Source organism: Lissotriton vulgaris, chromosome 1_1 (genome assembly GCF_964263255.1).
Source record: "Lissotriton vulgaris chromosome 1_1, aLisVul1.2, whole genome shotgun sequence".
Taxonomy (NCBI): Eukaryota; Metazoa; Chordata; class Amphibia; order Caudata; family Salamandridae; genus Lissotriton; species Lissotriton vulgaris.
This window is the reverse complement of record NC_141685.1, coordinates 988,789,706-988,816,323: the sequence shown is the minus strand read 5'-3', so window position 1 is coordinate 988,816,323 and position 26,618 is coordinate 988,789,706. Positions and strand designations below refer to the sequence as shown.

The 26,618-nt window shown below is 49.1% G+C and overlaps 1 protein-coding gene across 2 annotated transcripts in view; it reads right to left on the bottom strand.

Moving 5' to 3' along the window:
- Positions 1-25,252, bottom strand: part of AKAP8 (A-kinase anchoring protein 8) — an 895,754-nt gene extending 870,502 nt beyond the window's left edge. Inside the window, exon 1 of one of the 2 annotated variants that reach the window (XM_086960773.1) lies at positions 25,125-25,252. In XM_086960773.1, coding sequence (XP_086816899.1) covers positions 25,125-25,143 — 19 coding nt within the window. In that variant the 5' untranslated portion in view covers positions 25,144-25,252. Of the gene's footprint in view, positions 1-25,082 lie in introns of both variants that reach the window. The other variant, XM_086960782.1, reaches the window with a different exon arrangement.
- Positions 25,253-26,618: the final 1,366 nt, after the last annotated feature.

The following is a 26,618-nucleotide window of genomic DNA, read 5'->3' as shown; positions in this document are numbered from 1 at the left end:
GCCCCTGTGGGGTGGCACAACCTTGCGAAATAACAGGGGCTACGAAACCACAAGCAATTATGATGAAGAAGACAAGGCGCAGACTAACAAAATTTCAAACTCAGGCCAGCCTATAGTCCATGGCCCGGAATAAAGGGAAGAGGACGCTCATGATGGGCAAGCTCAAACTGAGCGGGGCACAGAAGATCCTCCCACATTAACTGATGTAATACAGGCCATAGGAACAACCAGAGATGATATGATACAAAAGATAGATGCAGTAGCCATAGATGAAAGCCTGTTGCGATGTGACTTGAGGAAAGTCTCAGACAGAGTGTCCACTACTGAGAAAGATGTGAGCGCCCTCCAAAATTAAAATAGTCCTGCTGCCACAGTGGTTGAATTTAAAAAAATATTGTAAAGTTAGATGAAAGAGCAGAAGATTCCGAAGGGATGTAGAGAAGATGCAACCTGAGAATCGTTGGGTTTCCCGAAAAAGCAGAGGGCCCCTCACCAGAACTGTTCTTGGAAGATTGGATAACCCGAGAAATAACACCCAAGAAATTATACAAATTTATCAACATCGAAAGAGCGCATAGAGTATTGGTGCCGCCTCCCAAACCTGGAGCACCTCCTCGGGCCATCATAGCAAAACTCTTTAATTATTGAGATAGAGACCTCTTTCTTCAGATGTCCCGTAGTGGGAAACAGTTCTCTTCGAGGGTCATCCCATCTTGATGGATCCGGACTACACTGTAGTCAAATAACTTTATGACATAGCAACAGGAAAAGTAACAAACTTCTACTGACTTTAAAGTGAACAATTTGGCGAGAACAATTTACTTAGTAATGAAACACCTCTCCTCAACCTGGGCTCAGCTCATAACTACCTCGGGCAGTAAACACGGTGGCTGCTGAGTTTATCAAACCCCACAGAGCTACAGCACACAATTGTGTATAAATGAGCTATAATTATGCATGACATTTGCATTTTATTGGAGTGATCCGAACACTGCCAATAAAATACCTTAGTCTAAACTCCAATGCATGATACTCAGCTGGTAGGCACAATTCTATATTAAAAAAAGGGTTACGCAAAGAACGACACTATAGTAGCCATGTTGTTTCAGTTCCTGGGTGCCCAGATTTTCATTGGTAGTTCGCTGCATGATGAAGAAATTTTCATACACTTGTGCTTAGTAGTCTTTACAGCTTATAAGAGGGAAAACCAGAAATTTAGCATTATGTGAGAACTAAAATCGCTCATGCACCAATATGGTTTCTATGCACAAACAAGAAATACCAGACAGTTTACCACAGATGGAGATAGCATCGCCCTGAATCTACTTACAACAAGCAATGGCAAAGCCAGTAGGTCTCACCTTAAGCATCATTGACTTTGTCAATGGTTTTTAGCCAAGCTGTACACCATGGCTAAATAATGTTTTTAAAGGCAATAATGCATCCAGCTGTGTCATTTTGTAGGCGCATTCCTACAAAATGACAACCCCCCTTTCCACCCTTATTTGTCAATCCTAGTTGGGGCAGCAATTAGAACAACAAAATGCGTAAAAGTGTTTATTTTTGTTTTTTAAGTGCGCTGAGTGTGGAGCAACAGGAGGGCACGGATGGTGGGGTTAACAGGGGAAAGGAAGGAGATGCAATAGGCAACACAAGAGGGGGAAGCAACATGGAGGGAGGGAGGACAGAAACACACAGAGGGCAAGGATAGGAAGGAGAGCAATGACGGACAGAGGATGGCACAAGTGGCGTGAAGTAACACAGGGGGTGGGGATGAAAAGCCACGGGCAAGAGAGAAGGAAAGGCAGAGGAACAGAAACAATACAGAGGGAAGAGGAAGTACTGGGCAATAGAGAATGAGGGTGCTGAGGGAGCAACAAAGGATGGGGCAGAGAAGCAATGGGCAGGAGCAAAGTAGAGTGCACAGGGGAGAAGCACACAGGCGAGCAAGCAACAGGGGAAATACAATAGGAAGAGTGTAACATGGCAGGTGGGTTCAGGGAATATAATATTAAAAAAGGTGACCCCCCTAAGAATAATACTTCTAGGTCTGGGTACAGAGGGAAAGAAACACTATAGAGACAAGCATTTGCAATGCAATAGGTCTGCCATTAGGAAAGTTTGAGCTATTGGTATTGTAAATGACACATTTTTTATTTATGTGTTGGTTTTGAAAATAGCAAAATTAATAGCTTTGTCATTTACAATGCCAATAGTTATATCTTTTGCAAATGTGACACCTATAGCATTTGTAATGCAACATGTTTTGTATTTACGTGACTTAGATGTATATTACAAATAACAATGGCTTTTATTTATTTTTTTATAATCAATACTTAAATAAAAGTTATTGTAATTTTTAATGGCAATACCTTAAACTTCTGTAAATAACTTTTGTGAAGATTATGTTCAGTGTATTTTATTGTGACGAAAATCCAAGAACAGAAGTGAAATATTAACATATTTTTGTGACATTTGTAATAAAGCTTGAAACATTGAGAGAACATATTTGAACCAGTTGTTGTTGAATGGTTGTGCAGCTGAGCCTCCCTCACCAAAAAAAACAAATAAGGCAACAGTCCACCACAATTAATCAACAGTGGGAGAAGCTTAACAGCAGCAACCCAAACAATGGGAACAACTCAAGCCAAAATGAAGGACTGTGGAAAAAGCTAAACAGCTGGGGTGGCTATAGCGACAGATGGGGGATGGGGCAAAGCTCCCAACTAACACATATGGGAGGACCTAAGAACCAATAGTTGCCTGGGATGAGGTCACAGGCCAAAAGTCGATAGCCAGGCAGGGCTCAACTAGAGTAATAGAGGCTGAAGACAGACTACAGAGAGAAGAGAAGTGCCACGAAAATAATTTAAGCTGGGATACATGCCCGGTAGTTTATTAGTGAGGCGCATGGTGGTGAAAGATGAGGTTAAAGCAGCCATCTCCTTGTAAACAGAAGCACCAACACGCAGGAAGCCTAGCAATCAAAATACTGTTTCTTTTGTAAACCTTTATTTCAGTTTTGGTGGGGTTTCTGTGTTCACACAGTGGGTCTTTCCAAGTAACTCTAAGGAGTACGTTACTGTTCATCTATATCACGTTCAAGTGTCTTATCAGGTGGCGTTTCTGTATTTAAAACAAACCCAAGAGACGCAACATGTTTGGGATTCTTCGTGTGCCCTCTTGAAATAAGTATAGCTTTGAGAAGAAAGTCTGATATAGTTTCTGCTTTCACCAGTGTTTCTGTGAAACTAAAACAAACCATTTTCATGTCAAAGGAGGACTCGTTTTCCCGCCTATTCCAGTTTCTTTAAGTATGCCAGGGTTTTGTTCCTGATCCCGTGTTCATAGGCGAAATGTAAACACTTTCTAGGACAAGTTCAAATGAAAGGGTGCCGCGGCGACCCGGAAGCTCTTGGCCGGTCGGCCAATCCGCCTGCGGCCGACCGGAAGTCCCGCCTCCCGAGGTCCGCGAGCTGCCGGCGCATGGAGCGCCCTGCCGGTCCGGGGTAGCCCGGGTCCCCAGGAGGGGGCCGGGGAGAAGGAGGAGTGTGGCGCCTGTTGCGGGGCTCCTCTGACCTGAGGGAGCCCCGATTTAGAAGAGGAGACGCGAGGAGCGGAGCGCGAGAGGAGCCCCGCCGGAAGAGCGCAGTTGGTGAGTGGGGCCCAGGGCTGATGTGAAGTGCGTGCGTGCCTGTGTGTATGCCTGTGGGGGAGGGAAGGGGGGGGGGGAGTGTGTGCACGCGTGTGTGCGCGAGGGAATGTGTGTGCGCATGCGTGACTGTGTGATTGAGAGAGAATGCGAGGCGGGGGATAGTGTGCCGTGTGCCTGTATGTGTGCCGTGTGCCTGCGTGTGCATGCGCGCGCCTGTGTGTGTGTGTGTGTGTGAGTGCGTGCGTGCATGCAGAGGGGTGGGGGCTGCCTGTGTCTGTGTGAGAGCCAGGGCTTGCACCGCACATGCGCAGCTATCAGACGCGCGCTCCCGAGGTGAAATCTGACAATGGGAAAGCGCGCGTCTGATTGCTGTCCACTCTCCTACATACCGGCAGCATAAGTTGTCGAGCTGATGCATTCATGCTTCGCATGAATGCCACATCAGCTCGACCTAAAAAAGGGAACACCCACTTGACCTGTATTTCTAACAAGGTTAGAATCATATCTGTGTAAATGTCATCATTCACAGACTTCAAGTCAATTTGGCAGGCTTCTGGTCTTAATACTGAATGTCCGGTTGTGGATTGTAGTTCAGTTCCGGTTTCTATGGCAAAGAGTCTGCATACATACTGGAGACTAGATTGAGAGGATTGGTTATGAGGGCAGTTTTACAATGATGAGAATTTGCTTTTATAGAAATTTTAAAACTAAATTTCTATCTCTGATATAACAGTTACATCACAATACATAGAAAAAATTGTTGAAATGTATTTGTAGACAGTCCAAATATGTATGCTGTTTTTCAATCAATGAATATGGAATTTGAGATTTTGGGAAAAAATATATAATAAGCCTGATCTAATGAAGAATTATGTATATGTAATACTATATTACAAGTGGATCAGAACCAATAGCACTTAGTCAGCACAGTAGAAGAAATACAGGTCAAGTAGGTGTTCCCTTTTTTAGGTCTCGCATTTGCGCTCTTCGCTCTGCGAGGTCATTTTGTAATCAATACAATTTCCAAAGTGGACTTGAAGCCTCGCCCCTTCTTTCTATTGGCTTGCATCATACCTTATGCTATAAGAAGCCTTTCTATTGTGAAGGAGGCTTTTTAATCCCTCACTGTTACCGCTCTGTCCGCTTTTAGCCACACCCACCAGGAGAGGATCTTTTACTTGCAGCATTAGACGTTTAACTAGTCTATGCGCACTTTTTTTACCTCATTAGGGCAATGGCAACAGCTTGTTTATCCTCCAGCGGGTTCCTGCTTGAGCATTTTAGGTTGCAATACCCCGGGGCAGCTGACGTGCACAAACATAGCGTGTCACAATGGGAAATGGCCATTCAGTGCTCGCCACCTTCTTGAGTCGTCGTTGTAGGAGAGTAGGGTCTGCAATCCTATGATCACCCAGATTTTTTGCTTTTGTTTCACTGGTTTACGACTTTCTCTGGCTGTGGGCCTACCAATCAGACCCACAGCCTGGCTGTTCTCTTTCTAAATTACGATATGTACCCTAGGTGCATTTACCAATTGGTACTGGGCCACCTTATCAGACCCCGTAACGCAGGGCATAGGTGTAACCAGAGCCGCCAGGGGCTGCAGCATGTATTATGCCACCCCTGGCTGGCCTCCTAAATTTGACACAACTGGCTGCATGACAGCTGGGGCAAAGTCGTGTAATCGCCCTTTGCTTTAGGTATAGTAGCTCTATATCTAACCATACAATGGACACCCGAGTTCCTATCAGTCACTCCTATGGCAGGCCTTGACAATCCTGAAGGCAGAGTGCGTGGGCTCGTGTGAACTAGGTTCTGGCCCGAGCCGAGCCCGGTTGCAGCTTGCGGAATCAAGACCCAATGGCTGTTCCATGATAACGCGTACCACATCGGTAACTTCGGTGTCGCGTTATCAAGGCATGTCGAGTAAGGTGTCATACGAATCGGGATGCCGCCCTCTCACCAATCCTGGCGACGAGGTTAGCATTCCGCCCTTCTAGAGGGACACAACATGTACGTAACTGTGAACCCCGGTTAAAGTTAACCAAAGCCTCAGCTCCACAAAATGGATGCTGCCACCACAGACACGAGTCTGACCTCCTGCTGCTGGGAGTCCTTCCAGCGAGGAGAGCTTGGACAAAGGGTTTCCTGTCGAGGGCGGTGTTCGCACCGTCCCAGACAGGGTTTGTGTATTCTGGGTAGGTAGGGCTTTTGCGAGAAGGTGACTGCGGAGTGGCACCCCGGTGCTCACTACGCATCTGCCGGTCAGAACCAGTTCCAGGGGCGCCAGCCCTGGCCTGGGGAAAGTCCGGCAGGGGAGAGGGGTGTAACTACCCCCCTTCCTGGTCCCACCCTTAGGGCAGGACCTAGTCATGTACCCACCCCTTTCTTTAGGATAAAGACCGGAGCGGGGACCCTTCCAAATTAGATCATCTTTGAATCAAGAATACTTTCTACGAAAGGACTTCGAGACTCTTCTCAAGATTTCTCCCTTGTGACTAAGGAGTAGTCACCCTGCATCAGCGGGCACCATCTAAGAACTCTGCGGTTTGCTGTAAGTCCTTCCTCAAGGAATCCGACGGCCCAGCTCGACGAGAACCGGCTTCCCTGGCACCTCTGACCTCTACCCACGTCATCAGCTCAGCTGTGATCTGTGGGTGCGACGAGACCTCGAGGGACCGGCCATCATCAGAACCTGCACGCTCTTAACCAGCACGACCATCGAAGCAATTCTCTGGTGAGTGCTCTGGGGTCCGAGAAGCCCCGACCCTGAGCCGCTCCAGCACCGAAGTGCAGTCTCCCAGCATCTCCACGATCTGCGTGGGGCCCTTCTGCTCGCTGCTCAGCACGTGGTCTGGTCACTAGCCGCTGGCTTGTGCCCTTCTGTGACGACATCCGACAATCAACACTGCTGGTCTGGTTGCTCCAGACTGGCCCTTGCTTCCATCTTTGCGAGAAGCACCCCGGGCCCTCCTGGTCCACTCAAGATGCTATCTTAGGCCCACCACGTGGCCCTGAGATCTGCCAAGGCTTGTTGCCCCATCCTGGGCCCAGCGACGCCGACAGCATCATCCTCCGTGGGACAGCTCGCACCTCCACCGTGGTCGCCGACAACGCCTCCTGGTCCGTGAGACTGCAGAGCCTAGCGTCGCCCACTCACCTAGTCGAGGTGACGGCCAACCGGTGCCTTCCTGGTACCCTCTGACTACTGGCTAGTAGTACGAACTTGGTCCCCTCTGCTTTCAGGTATCATCAATCTCTGATCCAGGCTTGGATCTCTACGAACTATTCATCACTGGTCGCCGGCCAGCAACTCCTTTTCTTCCGGCTCCTGGCTCGTCAGCGAAGACCCCGACGCCTGTAAGACTTGTGCAGCCGCAGCCCTCGTGGCTAGGTAACTCGGCATTTCGGTGCCTGCATAGCCTCTTTACTCTAGGGTCCCGAGTCCCTCGCTTCCGACTTGCCTTATCGGGTCCGCCCGAGACCTTAAACTTTCCGTGTCCTCGGACACTTGTTTTAATTGTGCACTTGAAGTATTTTCCTAAGAGATTTGGTTTGTGCTTAGTACCCTGTCCTCATAAAGAGTACAGGTCTGTTGTGATTCTTAATAAATATACTGTTTATTTTCATAACACTTGTGTGGTGTCCTTTCACTTGGTGTTCAAGGGGTATGTGATCGTATAACAGCTGGCTTAACACGCCCTCTCGAGTCTTTAGCCTTAGACTGCTCGTATCCACGCTACTAGGATAGCTGGTATATAGGTTGACTTACAACCAAACACCATAAGGGTCGTTGGAACGATACAAAGCGGTCGCTAGAATAGCGAACGCTGCATATCGGGCCAACTTCTCACATTGGTGAGCAGCGGTTGGGATTTGAGCTTGCTGTTGTTTTACCACACGTATCCTAAGAATATCTTGTTGAAAGATCACATAAGTACTGTCAGTACATATAACTAAAGCTTAGAATACTCTGAGTTCTACTGAATCAGCTGTTGTAGCTCCTCAAGGCTTAGCACACCTTGGCTGCAACTCTTAGCAAGGGATCAGTAGGTAAACACATAGTGTAGGTAGGTGCATCACTTACACCACACTAGAAACAGTATGTCGGACAAAGGAGGAAACTCTGAGTCTCCCCTTGTGTCAGTTGACCCTCCACAGGTCATCCCTTCAAGATATACTGTGCTGAGCTTCAAGGAGTTAAGACAGGTGTGTCACTCCAGGAAGATCAAGCAGGGGTCTAACCCCACAACGTCCTTTCTGATCGGTCTCTTGGAGACTTATGATGCCAGAAAAGCTGAGACCCGTCTTAGCTCTTCTAATCCAGAAGGAGACATGCCTCCCCTCGAGGGAACCAGAGACGATCCTGACCTCATCCACCTCGCAACTGAGAACGAAGATGTGGAGGATGATGAGGATGAGGATCCCTCTGGGGATGAGGCAGATAAGGGACAGGTAGAAGTCGTTAGACTAAGCAGGTCCAACTTAAGCAAACATGATAGTGGTACTGGGGGACCCCCAGCGCTACTGTCAGGTCCGCTTAACATTGGGAATGGACGAGCCCGATCTCTGTCGAGAGACTCTGGCAGATCCCTTCAAACCAATGGCTCTCACAACTCTTCTCAAAGAGGGATGACGTCCCCTCAGAGGAGAGTGTACGAAGCTAAGGAAAGGGCAGCTAATCTGAGGATTGAAAGGGAAGAACTTGCCCTGGCCAAAGAAAGGCTTGCCTTTGCTAGAGAGCAACAGTTAAGTGGGGTAGTCCCCACTGGTGGCAGCAATGTACCTAGCAATAGGGAAAAGAGTTTCGATACGAAACACCTTGGTAAGATAGTGCCCCCCTTTAAACAAGGGGACGACATCCACAAATGGATAACTGCTTTGGAGAGGGCCTGCACTGTGCAGGGTGTTCCCCAGAGTCAGTGGGCAGCTATCTTGTGGCTCTCCTTTGAAGGAAAAGGAAGAGACAAGCTCCTCACCACAAGGGTGGAGGACGCTAACGATTACCAAGTCTTGAAAAATACACTCGTTGAAGGGTTCGGCCTAACCACTGAGCAGTACAGGGTGCTGTTCAGGGATACCCAGAAAACGCAGTCTCAAGATTGGTCTGACTTTGTCGATTGTGCCACTAAGGCTTTTGAGGGCTGGTTGCTGGGCAGTAAGGTTACTGATTACAAAGGATTGTATAATTTGATGATGAGAGAACAAATTTTAAACAATTGTCAGAACCAGTTATTGCATCAGCATCTTGTCGACTCGGATCTGACCTCTCCCCAAGAATTGGGAAAGAAGGCAGACAGATGGGTTCGTACAAGAGTTAAACAGAACCAGGGCCAGAATCAAGGGGGTCAGAAGAAAGCAGACCAGAAGGGTAAAGATTCTAAGGGGGAACAAAATGACCAGAAGTCTTCGACAGGTCCCCAACAACCCAAAGAGGGTGGGGGTCAGGCTCCCCAAAAGAAGAAAGAAGGCCAATCCAAAAGATGGTGCCAGTACTGCAAAAGTAAATCTCACTGGTTTAGTGAGTGCACCAAGAAAGGAGGAGGGCAGACTCCTGCCACTGCAGCCCCTAAGGCACCTGTGCCCCCTAGTACAGCCAGCAGTGGTAGTGCACCTCCCAAGGGTTTAGTAGGGTTAACCCTGGGTTCTGAGGGGCGTGACAACTTAGTTGGCACACTCACTCAGGCTGTCCTTGTCAGTACAGGGGACGTGGACGTGTCCCCTGACGTAAGTCCCAATACTTTGGGCAAATACCGACAGACGCCTTTCATAAATGGAAAGATGGCTCAGGCCTATAGGGACACTTGTGCCAGTGTCACCATGGTGACACCTAACTTTGTGGACCCTGGACAGATCATGCCAGGTACAGACTTCCTGGTCACCAATGCAAGCAATGTCACTACCAATCACAGTATGGCAATTGTAGCTTTCTCCTGGGGAGGGGTAACTGGCCAAAAGAAGGTTGTAGTTAGTTCAGACCTCCCAGTGGATTGTTTGTTGGGCAATGATTTGGAGTCATCACAATGGTCAGAAGTGGAGCACCGGACTCACATGGAAATGTTAGGCTTGCCAGCACATGTGTTCGCTGTGACCAGGTCACAGGTCAGGAAATGCCCCACTGAACAGGTGCTGGATCCTGGAACAACGGACCAGACACCTCCCAAGAAAAAGAGCGGTAGGGTTAAGGCTGCGCCTTCCCCCTTGCCCCAGGTCGTGGATCAAGTCTCAGAGGAGGCTGACCTACAGGAATTGAGGGAAACTGAGCCTAAGGAGTTCGAACTTGATCAAGTTGAATTCTTGGGTTCAGGGGGACCCTCAAGGGAAGACCTGGGGAAGGACCAGTTAGACTGCCCTCCTCTTGAACCCCTCAGACAGCAGGCTGCTGCTGAGGCTGCTGGGAACGCCACAGGTACCCACAAGGTATACTGGGAAGATGGACTCCTGTACACTGAGTCAAGAGACCCCAAGCCTGGCATGACCAGGAGGCTGGTTGTACCCTTGTCTCAGCGTGGTTTCCTACTTACCTTGGCCCACGAGATTCCCTTAGCAGGTCACTTAGGCCAGACGAAGACGTGGGACAGGCTTGTCTCACACTTTCACTGGCCTCATATGAACGAAGATACTAAGGAGTTTTGCCGCTCCTGTGTCACTTGCCAAGCCAGTGGTAAGTCAGGTGGCACGACAAAGGCCCCCCTTATACCAATGCCTGTGGTGGGGGTGCCCTTTGAACGGGTGGGGATCGACATCGTCGGTCCCATGGAACCACCAACAGCATCAGGGCACAAGTTTATACTGGTGGTAGTGGATCATGCCACCAGGTATCCTGAAGCTATTCCCCTTAGGACCACTACAGCACCTGTTGTGGCAAGAGCCCTAGTTGGAGTATTCTCCAGAGTGGGCTTCCCTAAGGAGGTCGTCTCCGACAGAGGTGCAAACTTTATGTCGAGCTACTTAACTGCCATGTGGAAGGAATGTGGTGTCAACTACAAGTTCACTACACCCTATCATCCACAATGCAATGGGCTTGTTGAGAGATTCAACAGGACCCTGAAAGGGATGATTCATGGACTACCAGAAAAACTTCGGCGTAGATGGGACGTCCTGATCCCCTGCCTCTTGTTCGCCTACAGAGAAGTCCCACAGAAGGGGGTTGGCTACAGCCCTTTTGAACTTTTGTACGGACATCCTGTAAGAGGACCCCTGTGTTTGGTGAAGGAAGGATGGGAGAGACCTCTCAAAAAGCCTGCAGCCAACATAGTGGACTATGTGCTTGGCCTCCGCTCGCGGATGGCTGAATACATGGAGAAGGCATCTGAAAACCTTAAGGCCAGCCAAGAACTCCAAAAAGCTTGGCATGACCAAAAGGCTGTCTTGACTGTTTACCAGCCCGGACAGAAGGTGTGGGTGTTGGAGCCAGTGGCCCCAGCAGCACTCAAGGACAAATGGTCCGGGCCCCACACCATCCTGGAGAAAAAGGGAGAGGTCACCTACCTGGTCGACCTGGGAACTCCCCGGAGCCCCCACAGGGTGCTTCATGTCAACAGGCTCAAGGCATATGTCGACAGGAAGGACATGAGTTTGCTCATGGCCCTAGATGAGGGACAGGAGGAGGAGAGTGACCCTCTCCCCGACCTGCTCACTCAGAATCCTGACGATGGATCGGTAGATGGTGTTGTCTTTTGTGGCAGCCTCTCCGAACATCAACAGAAAGACTGCAAACAGGTTCTTCAGTCTTTCAGACATATGTTTTCTCTAACACCCAGTCAGACCGATTGGTGCACCCATGAGGTTGACACTGGTGACAGCTTGCCCGTCAAGAGTAAAATCTACCGGCAGCCTGATCACGTTAGAGACTGCATCAAGAGTGAAGTGCAGAAAATGTTGGAGCTGGGAGTCATTGAACCCTCGGATAGCCCTTGGGCTAGTCCCGTAGTTCTAGTGCCGAAACCTCACACCCCGGGCGGTAAGAAAGAGATGAGGTTCTGCGTAGACTACAGGGGTCTCAATGCAGTCACTAAGACTGACGCCCACCCAATACCAAGGGCAGACGAGCTTATCGATAGATTGGCTTCGGCCAACTATTTAAGTACGTTTGACCTGACAGCTGGGTATTGGCAAATCAGGTTAGCTGAGGACGCCAAACCTAAAACCGCATTTTCAACCCCTGGTGGGCATTATCAGTTCGTGGTGATGCCCTTTGGTCTGAAAAATGCACCTGCCACCTTCCAAAGGTTGGTGAATCAAGTCCTTACTGGGCTGGATGACTTCTGTGCGGCGTATCTTGACGATATTGCTGTCTTTAGCTCCACCTGGGAGGATCACCTGGTCCACCTGCGGAAAGCGTTAGAGGCTCTGCAAGCAGCAGGCCTCACTATCAAGGCCACCAAGTGCCAGATAGGGCAGACACAGGTTGTATACCTGGGCCACCTTGTAGGTGGAGGCCAGGTTCAGCCACTGGAGAGCAAGATACAGTCAATCAGGGACTGGGCTCCTCCAACCACCCAGACTCAGGTTCGAGCTTTCTTGGGCCTGACTGGTTACTATAGGAAGTTTGTCAGGAACTATGGTTCAATTGTGACACCATTAAATGAACTGACAAGTAAGAAAATGCCAAAAAAGGTTCAGTGGACAGCGAGCTGTCAAAAAGCATTCGATGACCTAAAGCAGGCCATGTGCACGGCGCCTATCCTCAAGAGTCCGGACTACTCCAAACCATTCATTGTCCAAACAGATGCTTCTGAGTTGGGTGTGGGAGCTGTTCTTTCTCAACTGAATTTTGATGGTCAAGACCAGCCCATTGCTTTTATAAGCAGAAGGCTGACCCCTAGAGAGAAGAATTGGTCAGCTATTGAGAGGGAGGCCTTTGCTGTGGTTTGGGCCCTGAAGAAGCTGAGGCCATACTTGTTTGGCACTCACTTCAAGATTCAGACCGACCATAAGCCCCTCTTATGGCTAAATCAGATGAAGGGTGAAAACCCCAAACTGCTTAGGTGGTCCATTTCCCTACAGGGGATGGACTTTACAGTGGAACATAGACCTGGTACTGATCATGGCAATGCCGATGGGCTCTCCAGATATTTCCACTTAGAACAAGAAGACTCACCTGGTCAAGGTTAGCTTATTGTTCCGACGTTTGGGGGGGGGGGTCATGTAGGAGAGTAGGGTCTGCAATCCTATGATCACCCAGATTTTTTGCTTTTGTTTCACTGGTTTACGACTTTCTCTGGCTGTGGGCCTACCAATCAGACCCACAGCCTGGCTGTTCTCTTTCTAAATTACGATATGTACCCTAGGTGCATTTACCAATTGGTACTGGGCCACCTTATCAGACCCCGTAACGCAGGGCATAGGTGTACCCAGGGCCGCCAGGGGCTGCAGCATGTATTATGCCACCCCTGGCTGGCCTCCTAAATTTGACACAACTGGCTGCATGACAGCTGGGGCAAAGTCGTGTAATCACCCTTTGCTTTAGGTATAGTAGCTCTATATCTAACCATACAATGGACACCCGAGTTCCTATCAGTCACTCCTATGGCAGGCCTTGACAATCCTGAAGGCAGAGTGCGTGGGCTCGTGTGAACTAGGTTCTGGCCCGAGCCGAGCCCGGTTGCAGCTTGCGGAATCAAGACCCAATGGCTGTTCCATGATAACGCGTACCACATCGGTAACTTCGGTGTCGCGTTATCAAGGCATGTCGAGTAAGGTGTCATACGAATCGGGATGCCGCCCTCTCACCAATCCTGGCGACGAGGTTAGCATTCCGCCCTTCTAGAGGGACACGACATGTACGTAACTGTGAACCCCGGTTAAAGTTAACCAAAGCCTCAGCTCCACAAAATGGATGCTGCCACCACAGACACGAGTCTGACCTCCTGCTGCTGGGAGTCCTTCCAGCGAGGAGAGCTTGGACAAAGGGTTTCCTGTCGAGGGCGGTGTTCGCACCGTCCCAGACAGGGTTTGTGTATTCTGGGTAGGTAGGGCTTTTGCGAGAAGGTGACTGCGGAGTGGCACCCCGGTGCTCACTACGCATCTGCCGGTCAGAACCAGTTCCAGGGGCGCCAGCCCTGGCCTGGGGAAAGTCCGGCAGGGGAGAGGGGTGTAACTACCCCCCTTCCTGGTCCCACCCTTAGGGCAGGACCTAGTCATGTACCCACCCCTTTCTTTAGGATAAAGACCGGAGCGGGGACCCTTCCAAATTAGATCATCTTTGAATCAAGAATACTTTCTACGAAAGGACTTCGAGACTCTTCTCAAGATTTCTCCCTTGTGACTAAGGAGTAGTCACCCTGCATCAGCGGGCACCATCTAAGAACTCTGCGGTTTGCTGTAAGTCCTTCCTCAAGGAATCCGACGGCCCAGCTCGACGAGAACCGGCTTCCCTGGCACCTCTGACCTCTACCCACGTCATCAGCTCAGCTGTGATCTGTGGGTGCGACGAGACCTCGAGGGACCGGCCATCATCAGAACCTGCACGCTCTTAACCAGCACGACCATCGAAGCAATTCTCTGGTGAGTGCTCTGGGGTCCGAGAAGCCCCGACCCTGAGCCGCTCCAGCACCGAAGTGCAGTCTCCCAGCATCTCCACGATCTGCGTGGGGCCCTTCTGCTCGCTGCTCAGCACGTTGTCTGGTCACTAGCCACTGGCTTGTGCCCTTCTGTGACGACATCCGACAATCAACACTGCTGGTCTGGTTGCTCCAGACTGGCCCTTGCTTCCATCTTTGCGAGAAGCACCCCGGGCCCTCCTGGTCCACTCAAGACGCCATCTTAGGCCCACCACGTGGCCCTGAGATCTGCCAAGGCTTGTTGCCCCATCCTGGGCCCAGCGACGCCGACAGCATCATCCTCCGTGGGACAGCTCGCACCTCCACCGTGGTCGCCGACAACGCCTCCTGGTCCGTGAGACTGCAGAGCCTAGTGTCGCCCACTCACCTAGTCGAGGTGACGGCCAACCGGTGCCTTCCTGGTACCCTCTGACTACTGGCTAGTAGTACGAACTTGGTCCCCTCTGCTTTCAGGTATCATCAATCTCTGATCCAGGCTTGGATCTCTACGAACTATTCATCACTGGTCGCCGGCCAGCAACTCCTTTTCTTCCGGCTCCTGGCTCGTCAGCGAAGACCCCGACGCCTGTAAGACTTGTGCAGCCGCAGCCCTCGTGGCTAGGTAACTCGGTATTTCGGTGCCTGCATAGCCTCTTTACTCTAGGGTCCCGAGTCCCTCGCTTCCGACTTGCCTTATCGGGTCCGCCCGAGACCTTAAACTTTCCGTGTCCTCGGACACTTGTTTTAATTGTGCACTTGAAGTATTTTCCTAAGAGATTTGGTTTGTGCTTAGTACCCTGTCCTCATAAAGAGTACAGGGCTGTTGTGATTCTTAATAAATATACTGTTTATTTTCATAACACTTGTGTGGTGTCCTATCACTTGGTGTTCAAGGGGTATGTGATGGTATAACAGCTGGCTTAACGCGCCCTCTCGAGTCTTTAGCCTTAGACTGCTCGTATCCACGCTACTAGGATAGCTGGTCTATAGGTTGACTTACAACCAAACACCATAAGGGTCGTTGGAACGATACATAGCGGTCGCTAGAATAGCGAACGCTGCATATCGGGCCAACTTCTCACAGTCGTATGTTCACAGTCACGACTTTGTCTGTGAAGGAACACGTGTTGCTTTTACTAAGCAAGAAATAAGAGACAATTTTCCACGCAGGACGTTTGATATAAAGAATACTCGAGTCGAGAACGGAAGCTGTAAGATGAGATATTTATGCTAAGACCACCCACTTCTCACAGGAAGGTTAACTCTGATCATGTCCATTGGTTGTTAGTATAACTCATTAGGGTGAAAGCAGTCTCACCAAAGTATTCCTTCCGTAACTAGTGACGGGTTCCAGCTCAGTTCAGTATCTTGTGTATTTCTTGCCCAGACAGTACTACAAAACTGTCCATAAACAGAGCACAGCTTAACACTGTATCAGGAACACATGATGTCATTAATCAGTCACTCACCGACGGAGACGCACAGGGCGCAAGCTGAAGGGAGTTTTTCAGGAATTTTCTAAATCTTTTTTTTTAAACACTCTTTACTGGGAGAACCAATCTGAACAGGTCTGGAATCAGCAGTGGAGTACAATAACTATTTGGTATCAAATGGCAAGTTACCTTCCTTCAAAGCGCCTTGTCTTGTCCTCAACTTGCAGTCTGTTCTCCATCCCGCACCCCGTCCCGTCCTGCTTTATTTGCTCTCACTTCCTCACTTACAGTTGTTACTGTGTCCCTTTCCTTTTCCTTCATGGTATAATCATTTAACCAAATTCTTATTTAATCGCTCACATTTTCCGGCCCTTATCTTTATAGCCGACATTTCTTTTAAGAGTAATTCTGCATCCATTTTACATTTGCTTATTAAAACGTTTTACTCTTGAAAATTCCAATTGTGCGGTTACTAATGGCTTCTTCTGTAATGCTGGCATACTGTTTTATGGGGTTTCTTATTTATTGGAGCAGTCTTGTATGGTTTTAAAAAGAAATACTTTATATAGCGATATGACCGGAAATAAGACTGCTTTTAAGATTGGGTGAAATTATAAGGGGAGTATTTTTAACGCGTTCCACGTGCGTTTATGTGACGTAAACAGATTAAAGCGTTGAGTCGATTTAAAGAACATTAACAAAAAATTCGCTTGGGCAACCTATACTGTATCTAGGCCTTAAAGGTTACGATGGGTGAAACAGAGACGGATATTACTTACCTGAAATATATAACACATGTATGTTACTCATTTTAATAACGCTTCACATCCGTTGTATGATTTTTCAGCACTTTTGTAAACTGGCCACACTTTACTAATCTGTGGCACTTATTTATAAGAGTCAAAGTAGTCACTTGAAATTGCATTTGGTTGTGTTTCATGTTTATATGTGTGTGCTGCAGGTTAGTTGTGAAATCATGAATTGCCCTTTAAAGCATTGCAAGAGATTTATAGAACATCATTTTCAGAACTGGTCTAGACACAGCTTTAGCTGCCTTGTTAGCCCATATAATAACAAGCATTTGCAATGCAATAGGTCTCGCATTTACGCGAGTTTAAGCTATTGGCATTGTAAATTACAATGCCTTTTATTTGTGTTTTAAAAACGAAAATAAAAGGCATTGTTATTAGCAATGTCAATAGCTGAAACTCGCATAAATGCGAGACCTATTGCATGGCAAATACTTGTCTTTAGAGGGTTCAGAGAATCTTGCATGGACAACAGACAGCAGCACTAAGTGTAAGGGGAGAGAAATACACAATGGAGACTGCTGGAAAACACATGCACTCTTGTGGAGTGCAAAACCGCTGAATCCAAAATGAAAAAATAGTGCTTGAAGAGTAAGTAGTGGATGCACAGAAGCTTAAAAGAGATGGCAAAGAAGATATGCTCTATGGGAGGAAAACACACTTGACTGACAAGTTAGGACACAAATAAAAAGGTACGCAAATGGGAGTGACCGGAAAATAAACCAATTGTAAGCAATGAGCAGCCTCCCCCTGTATTTTCTTGGTAAGACCACAATAGGTCTCGTACTATGTGTAGGATGCTTGGCCTGAAAGTGAAGAAGCTGCTTTAAACCTGACAAAATATAATCCCTTAATAAAACACCTATTCAAGGATTTTATAAGTATGCTTAACATTTTTTTTCTTTATCCTGAAAGTAACACTCAAGCGAATGCCTGGCTCAAAGACAGAAAATGAAAAATAAAACTATGTTGCTGCATAGTTTTATTTTGCATTTGAAGGCTCTGAGCAAGCGCTGAAGGGGGGGGGGGGGGAATTGGGGGGTGGGGGTGCTACATGCACTTTCTAAGTGTTCATGTGTTGGAACGGCCGTCTCAGGCCGACCAAAACACACATGCACATGCACATTTAGGTTTCTCCTGCGCTACATTGAGCAGCCGGGCTGGAGAAACCCCCACAAACTCTCTGGCCTGAACAGTGTGTCTTGAGAGCTCCTCTTGCTAGCTCCCTCAGGCCAATCCACGCTCTGCTGTGCAGCACAGGGATTGCATGGGAGTCTGTCCTATGGGTTGCTGCGACCAGGAAAAGGAACGCAACGCTGGAGGCAGAAAGAGGCAAGTTTTAAGTTTTTAAAAAAAATATTATTTCTAACACCACCGCCCCTCGCACAATCCCTTTCGCGTTCCCACACCCCACCCCACCACCCTTTGCGACGGCCACCACTGATACCACGCAAGATTTTTTTTCTCAGGACTATGGCCAACCTAGAGTTGGATGTTGGAGTGTCATGCTGACATCCAACCTACCAGCACATGCTCCAGTGAGACTTTGAGCAGTAGCTACCAGCAGAGCCTGAATCCAATGCTACTATCTCGAAATGCTGAAATTATGTTGTTGGAGCCTCCAACCTTTACAAAGCAACGACTCATGGCACAATCTTTCTCGGGTAGGGAAAGCAGAATATGGAATTCTTTTTAGCCCTGAAACTACACACCACCACCTCACTGCCAATCTTCAAAACAGAGCTGAAAGTCCTTCTCCAACACATACATTTTGGCCAGCTGTTGGCTCAGTCAACCTCCCCTAAGACTGCGATTAGTTGCACTACCTTATTCTCACTTAACCGAACCTTGCTGCTACAATCTATACCATGTGGGGAAACGACCTTAACAACGCGGTGAAAACACGGCAATACATTTATATTGTTGCTTTTACAACAAGTCATTACCACGACTTGCACTGGAAGGCGCTCTAGACTAAGGAATGGTGTGATTTACTATTCCAACACCTTCCCTACTGTATGTAGGCTGGAGTTGGAATAGTAAATCATACTATTCCTAAGGCCAGCGCCTTATAGCGCAAGTCGTGTAACGACTTGCGTTGTAAAAACAGCGATGCAATGTACCGCGATCATTTTGATCGCGTTGTAACATCATACATCCTACCGTGTGTGGTGAGTTAGCTTATCAGCCTTTGACGATGCCGCACGCGCCGGAAATACCCGGCCCCTGCGCTTGCGCCGGAAGGCAGAGAGAGTAGTTATAATAAACAAGGCGTGACCGCGTTAGGCAGTCTGCCGCTAACCTGAGCAGTGTGTGGGTGTCGCGTCCTTCGCGCTGCACGTCTGCCAAGCTCGCACGGCCCAGCGAAGTCCCCCAACAAGCTCCACATGTAACATTGGCAACGAGGAGTGTAACGTCCCACGCGCCAAGGCACCCTGCTGAGGGTTGCTGCGGCACGTCCCCAACAGTGTGCAGTCCACAATGAGGACCACCATCAACCAGGCCAGACACCTCTGACAAGGCGACGAGGTAGGGGGCCTCTCACATGCCCTCGAAGAGTGCCTGACAAGGGGGCAGCATGACACGCCAAAGGTGGGAAATTGCGCATGACGAACAAGGGACGCACCCAGGCATTACCCCACGTGGCAGAGGTCACCCACGTGCCTCAAAGCTGCGCCCACAGGAGCTGCCTGTGCAAGACCATTGCAGTGCCACCCTCTCTAGCCCACACGCCAGATCCATTCCTTTGAGCACTACTTCCTTGCTCTGACATACTGACAACCCATTAGCCTGCACTATGGGAGACCAGGGAGAGGGGGCGCAACGACCAGGGAGGGCTGCCACACAACACCCTCCCTCAGAAGTTCTACCTCCATTTAGTGAATCGGCAGACCCCTCTACGGCCTGGCCGAGGTGGCAGGTCTGGCTCGGCCTCCTGGAGAATTACTTCATCACCACCAGGGAGATGGACGGTGCTGTCAAACGCTCACTACTTCTTCACTAAGCTATTGAGATCTATTTGCTCTTCAAACACCTCCCCGCCACCGGAGGACTAAGCAGCAGGGGTAGCTGCGTTGAAAGCACACTTTGACTCACAACTAAATCCTGATTTCGAACATTTCAAGTTATGGCAAGCAAGACAAAGGGAAGGAGAGTCGGTGGACTCTTTTCACGCAAGGCTAAAGGAGCTTGCGAGTACCTACATCATAGGGGACAGAGGCGGAGAAGAAATCAGGGCACAATTGATTCTGGGAATCCGCAGTAAAGACCTATGAGGCCTCATCTTACGGCAGCCGAACATACCAATGAACGACATCCTGGTGTTGGCACAGTCCCGTGATCTATCAGCAGCGCGTGAAGAAGAAATGGACCTTGCACTCATGCGCAACACAGAAAAGGGGGTCGCCATCAAGACTGAACGTGACGATGCAGTCAGGATGCAGGACAGGACCAACAAGCCAAGAGATCGCCCACCACAAACCCCAAAAAGCCAATGTGGGTACTGTGGTTATGAGGAACATCCCCTGCAGTCATTTCCAGCACAAGGGAAGACATGCACCAACTGTGGAATTGGGAACCACTTTGCATCAGTGTGCATAAGGAAGACACCGTGTAAAGAAGGAAAGGGCCCAAGCCTATGAGGAGTATGGTCCGTCAACTAATGAGCGTCTCGCCGTTGTCCTCGCCAAGAAGAAAGGCGGCGGGTACAACCGACTGCCAGGTAGATGACACCTCATCTGATGAGGAAGTAGAGACGTACCTAGTCTCTTTCACTCAAGCCCTGAAAAGGCGGAGGCGTCCCCAACCCCGATGCACGGTGCCGATAGCAGTGTCAGAAGTCAATGCAGTGATAGAAACAGGAGTGTCCGTCACCGTCATTGGTATTCAGATTCAGATTCAATATCTTTATTCGATTGTAGATTTTACAATCATAAAAGTTCATTTTTAAAATCACGTAATTAAAACAATTACAATTCATTATCAAAGGCAATTAAAGACACAGTAAACAGTACAATATGACAGGCAATGAAGCAGGGAAGTATATAATTAAAAATATAAATAACTAAGTTTAAAAACCAACACGCATTTTCACATCATGATTAGCCGTCCATGCTTTTCCTAAAGCAGATGGCTTTTTTTAAAAAATTACAAATGAACAGGGTACAGTCAATATTCAGTAGTTGTAGATAATAAAGTGCAGGTTTGATTTGTGTGAAGCTCAATTTTTTAAGGCATGGTTTAAGGTAAAGATTCCGTGGAGTATCATAGTATGGGCAGTTAAAAAGGAAGTGTGCCAGGTCTATTCAACAATACAACAAATTGAAGCCCAAGCCGGAGCTGCGACCCTCAAAGACAAAAATCTTTGCCTATGGGAGTGATTCGCCGTTGCCCCTCAGACTGTGCAGTCAGAAGACACCGAGATCACAGTGGACATCCATATCATCAACCAAGAGGCAGACACTACTGAGCAGTCATGCAGCAGAAGACCTGGGTCTAGTGAAGTTGACCAGAAGCGTGCAGGACGACCAGTCCAAAAAACTACTCAGTCAGTTGAAGGATCTGTTTGAGGGACTGGGACGGATAGAGAGAGCCCCAATCAAATTGCACATAGACCCAACTGTCATGTTGATAGCCCTGAGGCACAGGAGATTTCCCTACCACCTCCGACCACTGGTAGAAGAGGAGCTGCAGAAGCTAGAAGACCAAGGGGGTCATAGAAAAGGTCACAGGGCCGCCACCATGGGTGTACCCCCCATGGTGATTGCCGAAAAGCCTCGCTAACCAGGGAAAATAAGACTCTGCATTGACATGTGCCTTCCCAACAATGCCATTTGACGCGAACAGCACATCACGAAGACTATGGACGACAGAGTGGCTGATCTGAATAGGTCCAGGTGGTTTTCGAAATGAAACCTGAATGCGGGCTATCATCAGCTGGTGCTAGCAAAAGAAAGCCGGTACATAACCACTTTTAGCACGCACCTAGGACTCAGAAGATACAAGTGCCTGAATTTCAGCATATCTTCAGCCGCCGAAATATTCCAGAATGCAGTCAAAGAGATCCTGTTGGGCTACCAGGCGTGCTAAACGTGAGTGACGACATCCTCATCCACTCACAGACAGCCAAGGAACAGTACCGACACCTGCGAGCCACGCTGCCAAGGCTCCAGGACCATGGAGTCACACTACATCAGGAGAAGTGTCTGCTGTTCCGACGGATAGAATTCTTCGGCTACATGTTTACGCAAGATGGAATCCAGGTCGACCCCCGGAAATCCCTCACGGTGGCTGAAGTCTCCAGCTTCCTCGGGATGGCCACCTACTGTGGCCGCTTCATCCCGGACCAAGCCACCATTGCGGCCCCGCTACGGAATCTCACGCGTGCCAATGTCATGTGGCAGTGGGGACCAGACGAAGAAGCAGCGTTTCAAGCAGTCAAGAGTGCTCTCCTCGATCACACCATGCTGGTGTACTTCAACCCTGCCAAACGGACTGAGATATTTGTAGACGCTAATCCGGTAGGCCTACGGGCTGTCCTTACCCAGGAACAAGAGCCGGGGAGATGGGCTGCCCTGGTATATATCAGCAAGGCACTATCCGCGAGCGAGAAGCAATATGCCCAGATTAAGAGGGAAGGAATAGCCATCCGATGGGCGTGCCGGCATTTACATCTGTACATATGTGGGCACCCGTTCAAGATCATTACGGACCATCAACCCCTAGTACCGCTGTTTAAAGGATCGTCGCCACGCATCAAACGGTGGCCTTTTGGACTCCAGAAATACGCGATGGATGTGGCGTTCCGGCCAGGCGCCAAGAACCCCACTGATTTCCTCTCGAGACACCGAGGGCCAGCGGAAGACAGATGTGACGAACCGAGCACTGACCCCATGGAGGCCCACCTGAACATGATCCCGGCACTCACGTGCCATCGAGCACTGACCCTTGAGGAGGTAGTTTCTGCCGCCGAGGCAGACCCAGTCATTGCCAAGGTCTGAGCAGCCGTTCAAGGAGGGCACTGGCATCAGTTCCTACAATCAGCCAACTCATGGGCGGGCCCAGAGAAGCAGAATCTGATACACATGTGGAGGGTCAGGAATGAACGGAGCGTTACCCAACAGGTCATCCTGCGGAGAGGCTCTCGGATTGTGATCCCAGCGTCACTCCAGGCGCGAGTGACGCAACTTGCCCATGGAGGACACCAAGGGGTAGAGAAGATGAAAGCCTACATGCAGGAGAAAGTCTGGTTCCCGGGTATGAATGCCCGTTTCGCCGAGACGGGCCGGCGGCGCCCCTCCTGTCAGGTGACAAGTGGCCCCGAAAGACCTGCACCTATCCACACCGAAGAGCATGGGAAGAATCCATGGGAGAAGCGGAGCGTGGACTTCCGGAGTTTCCCGAATGGCCGAGTCACCCTAGCCCTGATCGACACCTACTCGAAGTATCCAATCGTAGAGGTCGTCCCCTCAACGGCCTTCTCCCACATCGGCCCATGTTGGAAAAAATATTCGCCATGTTTGAATGCCCAAAAGAACTCTGAAGTGACAACGGGCCCCCGTACCAGGGGCATGAGTTCCAGGAGTTCATGAAACGCCATGACATCCGGCACAGGAGCATCACCCCACAGTGGCCCCAAACCAACGGCGAGATTGAACTATTTATGAGAACAATCAACAAAACCATACACACCGCCGTGGGCGAGCACACAGATCCGGAACAGAACCTGCAGAAGTTCCTGCGGGAATACGGGGTCACCTCTCAAAGCTCCACGCACCAGGCACCATGGGCACTAATGTTCAATGATACTCGCCGCAATGGCCTCCCAATCACGCCAGGATGGACACACCCTCCTTTTGATGAAGACCCTCCAGAGGAGAAAACAACGCAACGTCATTACAAGCCAAACCAGAAAAGCTGTGTCTCATCAGCTGCAACGGGGAGACACCGTCGTCATGAGGGCCGGAGGCCAATGGGAAAGTTCCATACCCGATATGAACATGGATACTGAACTGTGACCGACGTGAAGGGAACCATGGTGACAGTCGACAAGGAAGGGAAAGTCGTAACCCGTAACACCCCATGGTTCAAACAGGTGGTCAACCTAGCACACTATCCCAAAGCAACAAACTATCCCAGAGAGCCGTGGGTGACACCAGAGAAGTCTGGTGAAGCAGAGGACTACCACCCAGAGTCTGCCTCCCCACCCAGACCCCCAGAAGCAAACCGAAGGCACCCAGAGACACCGCCCCTGCCCAGTGAGCCTGCCACGAAGCCCCCAAGCCAGCTGTGGCCAGCAGAGGTATGCTCGGAGGAACAACCCCCAGCCAAGCACTCGCCTGAGACTTTGCCTGCCAAGTAAGTGAACTATGAGACATATGGAATCCAGTCAAGGACTGAGATGGGATGTGGTGAGTTAGCGTGCCAGTCTTTGATGCTGCCACATGCGCCGGGAATATCTGGCCCCGCACTCGCACCAGAAGGCGGAAAGCATAGTTATAATAAGCCGGGCGTGACCTGCGGCAAACCTGAGCAGTGTGTGGGTGTCGCATCATACGCACTGCGGGGCAGATTTACAATAACTGGCGCATCCCTGCATATCAGCAGGGATGAGCCAGTTATTGTGCGCCACAGCTTCGCCACCCTGGATGCGCCGCATTTACAATGCGGCGCACCATGGGGCAAAAACGGCACAGATGCGTCACGCATCTGTGCCGTAAAAGCGGCGCATTGCTGGAGTTGCGTCGCAAGCGTAACATAGCTCCAGCAATGCTCTGGGGGGTCCCAATCTCCACAATGCTGCGTCAATCCTTACGCCTGCTTCAAGCAGGCGCAGGGTTTTGACGCAGCATGGGCCCAAAAGAGACTTGTAGATTTCACTCAGCCACTTTTGGGAGGCATTCCTGCGCCGTAACGCCCCCCCCCCCCCCCCCTGCGATGGAACGCATCCTTTTGGCGCAGGGGTTTACAACGTGACGCATCTGGGAGATGCGTCACGTTGTAAATACCCCACACCATGGTGCATCTTTAGCGCCACCGCTGCATCACAAAAGTGACGCAAAAGCGGCGTAAAAGAGGCGCAGGGGGCTTGTAAATCTGCCCCTGCGCATCTGCCAAGCGAGCACGCCCCCGCGAGGCCCCCCATGCTCCACATGTACCACCGTGTACATCCTCTAACAATATGTAAGTCTGTGCCATTGGAACGTTTGAAACGAGCAACTATCCCTATGTATCTACCCGCCACTTTGTGCTATTTGAAATGACTGTAACAAGCAACTTTTTGTAACTTTTTACCGCTCATTATGAAACCCGTTTTCTTTTAAAGCACTGTAACATGCGCTATATAAAAATTCATAAATATTCAATCAACCAATCACGGAAAGAGTACCCGCAAGCTTCACCATTTCCGCCAAGAATGACGTTGTAAAGATTCGCAAGTGACAGTAGTCAAGCTTTAGATAAACGCGACCCAACAGAAGCAGCACACCACGTGACGGCCAGACGGACCAACTGAAAGCCAATGCATGGGAAAGCGACGGGGGTTGGTGTCCAATCACAATAAGACCTGTGCCGGATTTCAGCCACTCAGTGTTATAAGGTGGGAGTCGAGGAACAGCAACTCAGTCAAATCACCTCCACTTACAAAAGGTTCAGGTTTTCTTCTCCCGTCGCAGGAGACACTCACCCACGTATCCTTGGTCCATCTTCCTTTTATTTCCCCGCGGCCTCACAAACTCCAAATGCCCAGGAAGCAGCGCTCTCTGCTGCGCACGCGCGCTGCATGTCGCACAACCGCAGGCTCGTCAGCGAATTGGTTTGCGATTGAACAATGCACCACGTCAATCATCACGAGGGGCCGGTTTAAGCTGCTTTACCCAATGAAAATGTACGGGGTGGGGAGTGCCGCTAAGGCGAGCGTAGACGAACAGTTCATAATCAAACATAGAAGAAGGACCAGTGCAGTTAGTTTAGTTGGCATTGCTAAAACTGCTTCCAAATTCAGGGCCTAGAACGCTAACTTCCATATTCAGTGTGTTCAAAAGCGAGGTCTCGCGAGACCTATGTTGTCGTATTTTATTATTTAGTTATGTGGTTTTATTTGACCCTGCTGTTACCTATAGCCGTCAGACCCCTTTAAAACAGAAATTGCACCTTACATAGGAATACTGCATTTTTCAAGTGTTACATATTGAGTGATGAAAAAATAAGCAGTTACGATTACGAGTATCATGGAATATCAGTTGATGTATGGTACTTGCAGTTTTATATAGCTCAAACGTAGCCCATGGGCATTCAAGCGCTTTACAAGAGAACGATTGTGAATAACTGTCAAGGATAATAATATAAGCAAAACAATGCAGAAGTGTTAAACAGGCTACGTCCACGAAATTTAAGTTTAAGGGCGAATATAGTTTTAGCCAAATGGGCTTTCGAAAATAAACATTTTGAATTATTTCTAAATGTTGTATAGACTTTATTTTTTTGTTAAAACCTTTCCAATTCATAACTTGATCTATTCCATCATAAAAAGGACCGCTGAATAATAACCCACAATAGCATTGTCGACAGCTGATGGTCAACTAGAAAACACAATTGATTCGTTTAAAAAAAAGAAACCATTGGTTTAAAAAAATACAGAGCTTGTAAATTGCTTAAAACCTTCAAAAGCATTGTGGGCAGATAATGTTCACTTGGGGGACCAGGAAAGAATTGGCTAATATTTAGCAGCATAGGGTTCTGATGTTGAGCCGGCTGACTGGCTGCCGCCCTGCAGAAGTAAAGGAGATTTAGCGCCAATAATGTCTTCCAACAGTTTTGACGCTGTGTTAACAAATTTGGTAAGCCCAATGTTTAGCTTGATGTTTTCAGGATTGAGAGCAGCTATTATGGCCTGGCGGCATGATCGAACTCCTAGCCTGATCCTTTCGCCCCGCAATAGTAACCGTCTGTCTGTGAGCATAGCGGGGCATGCAATAAACTATGTGTTCCATTGCATTCAATGTTGTTACCTGAATGGCGCCATTCAGGCAGGTTCTTTAAAAATGGCCAGTCGCCCATCCTCAGAGCTAAATACTTTTGTTTCCAGTAAAGTACAAATGTGCTTGATAAGTGGGGCAACTCAACACCTGGTTTAAAATTGGAAATTACTGCCCAGGCGTGTTTCCATTTTGACAGGGTT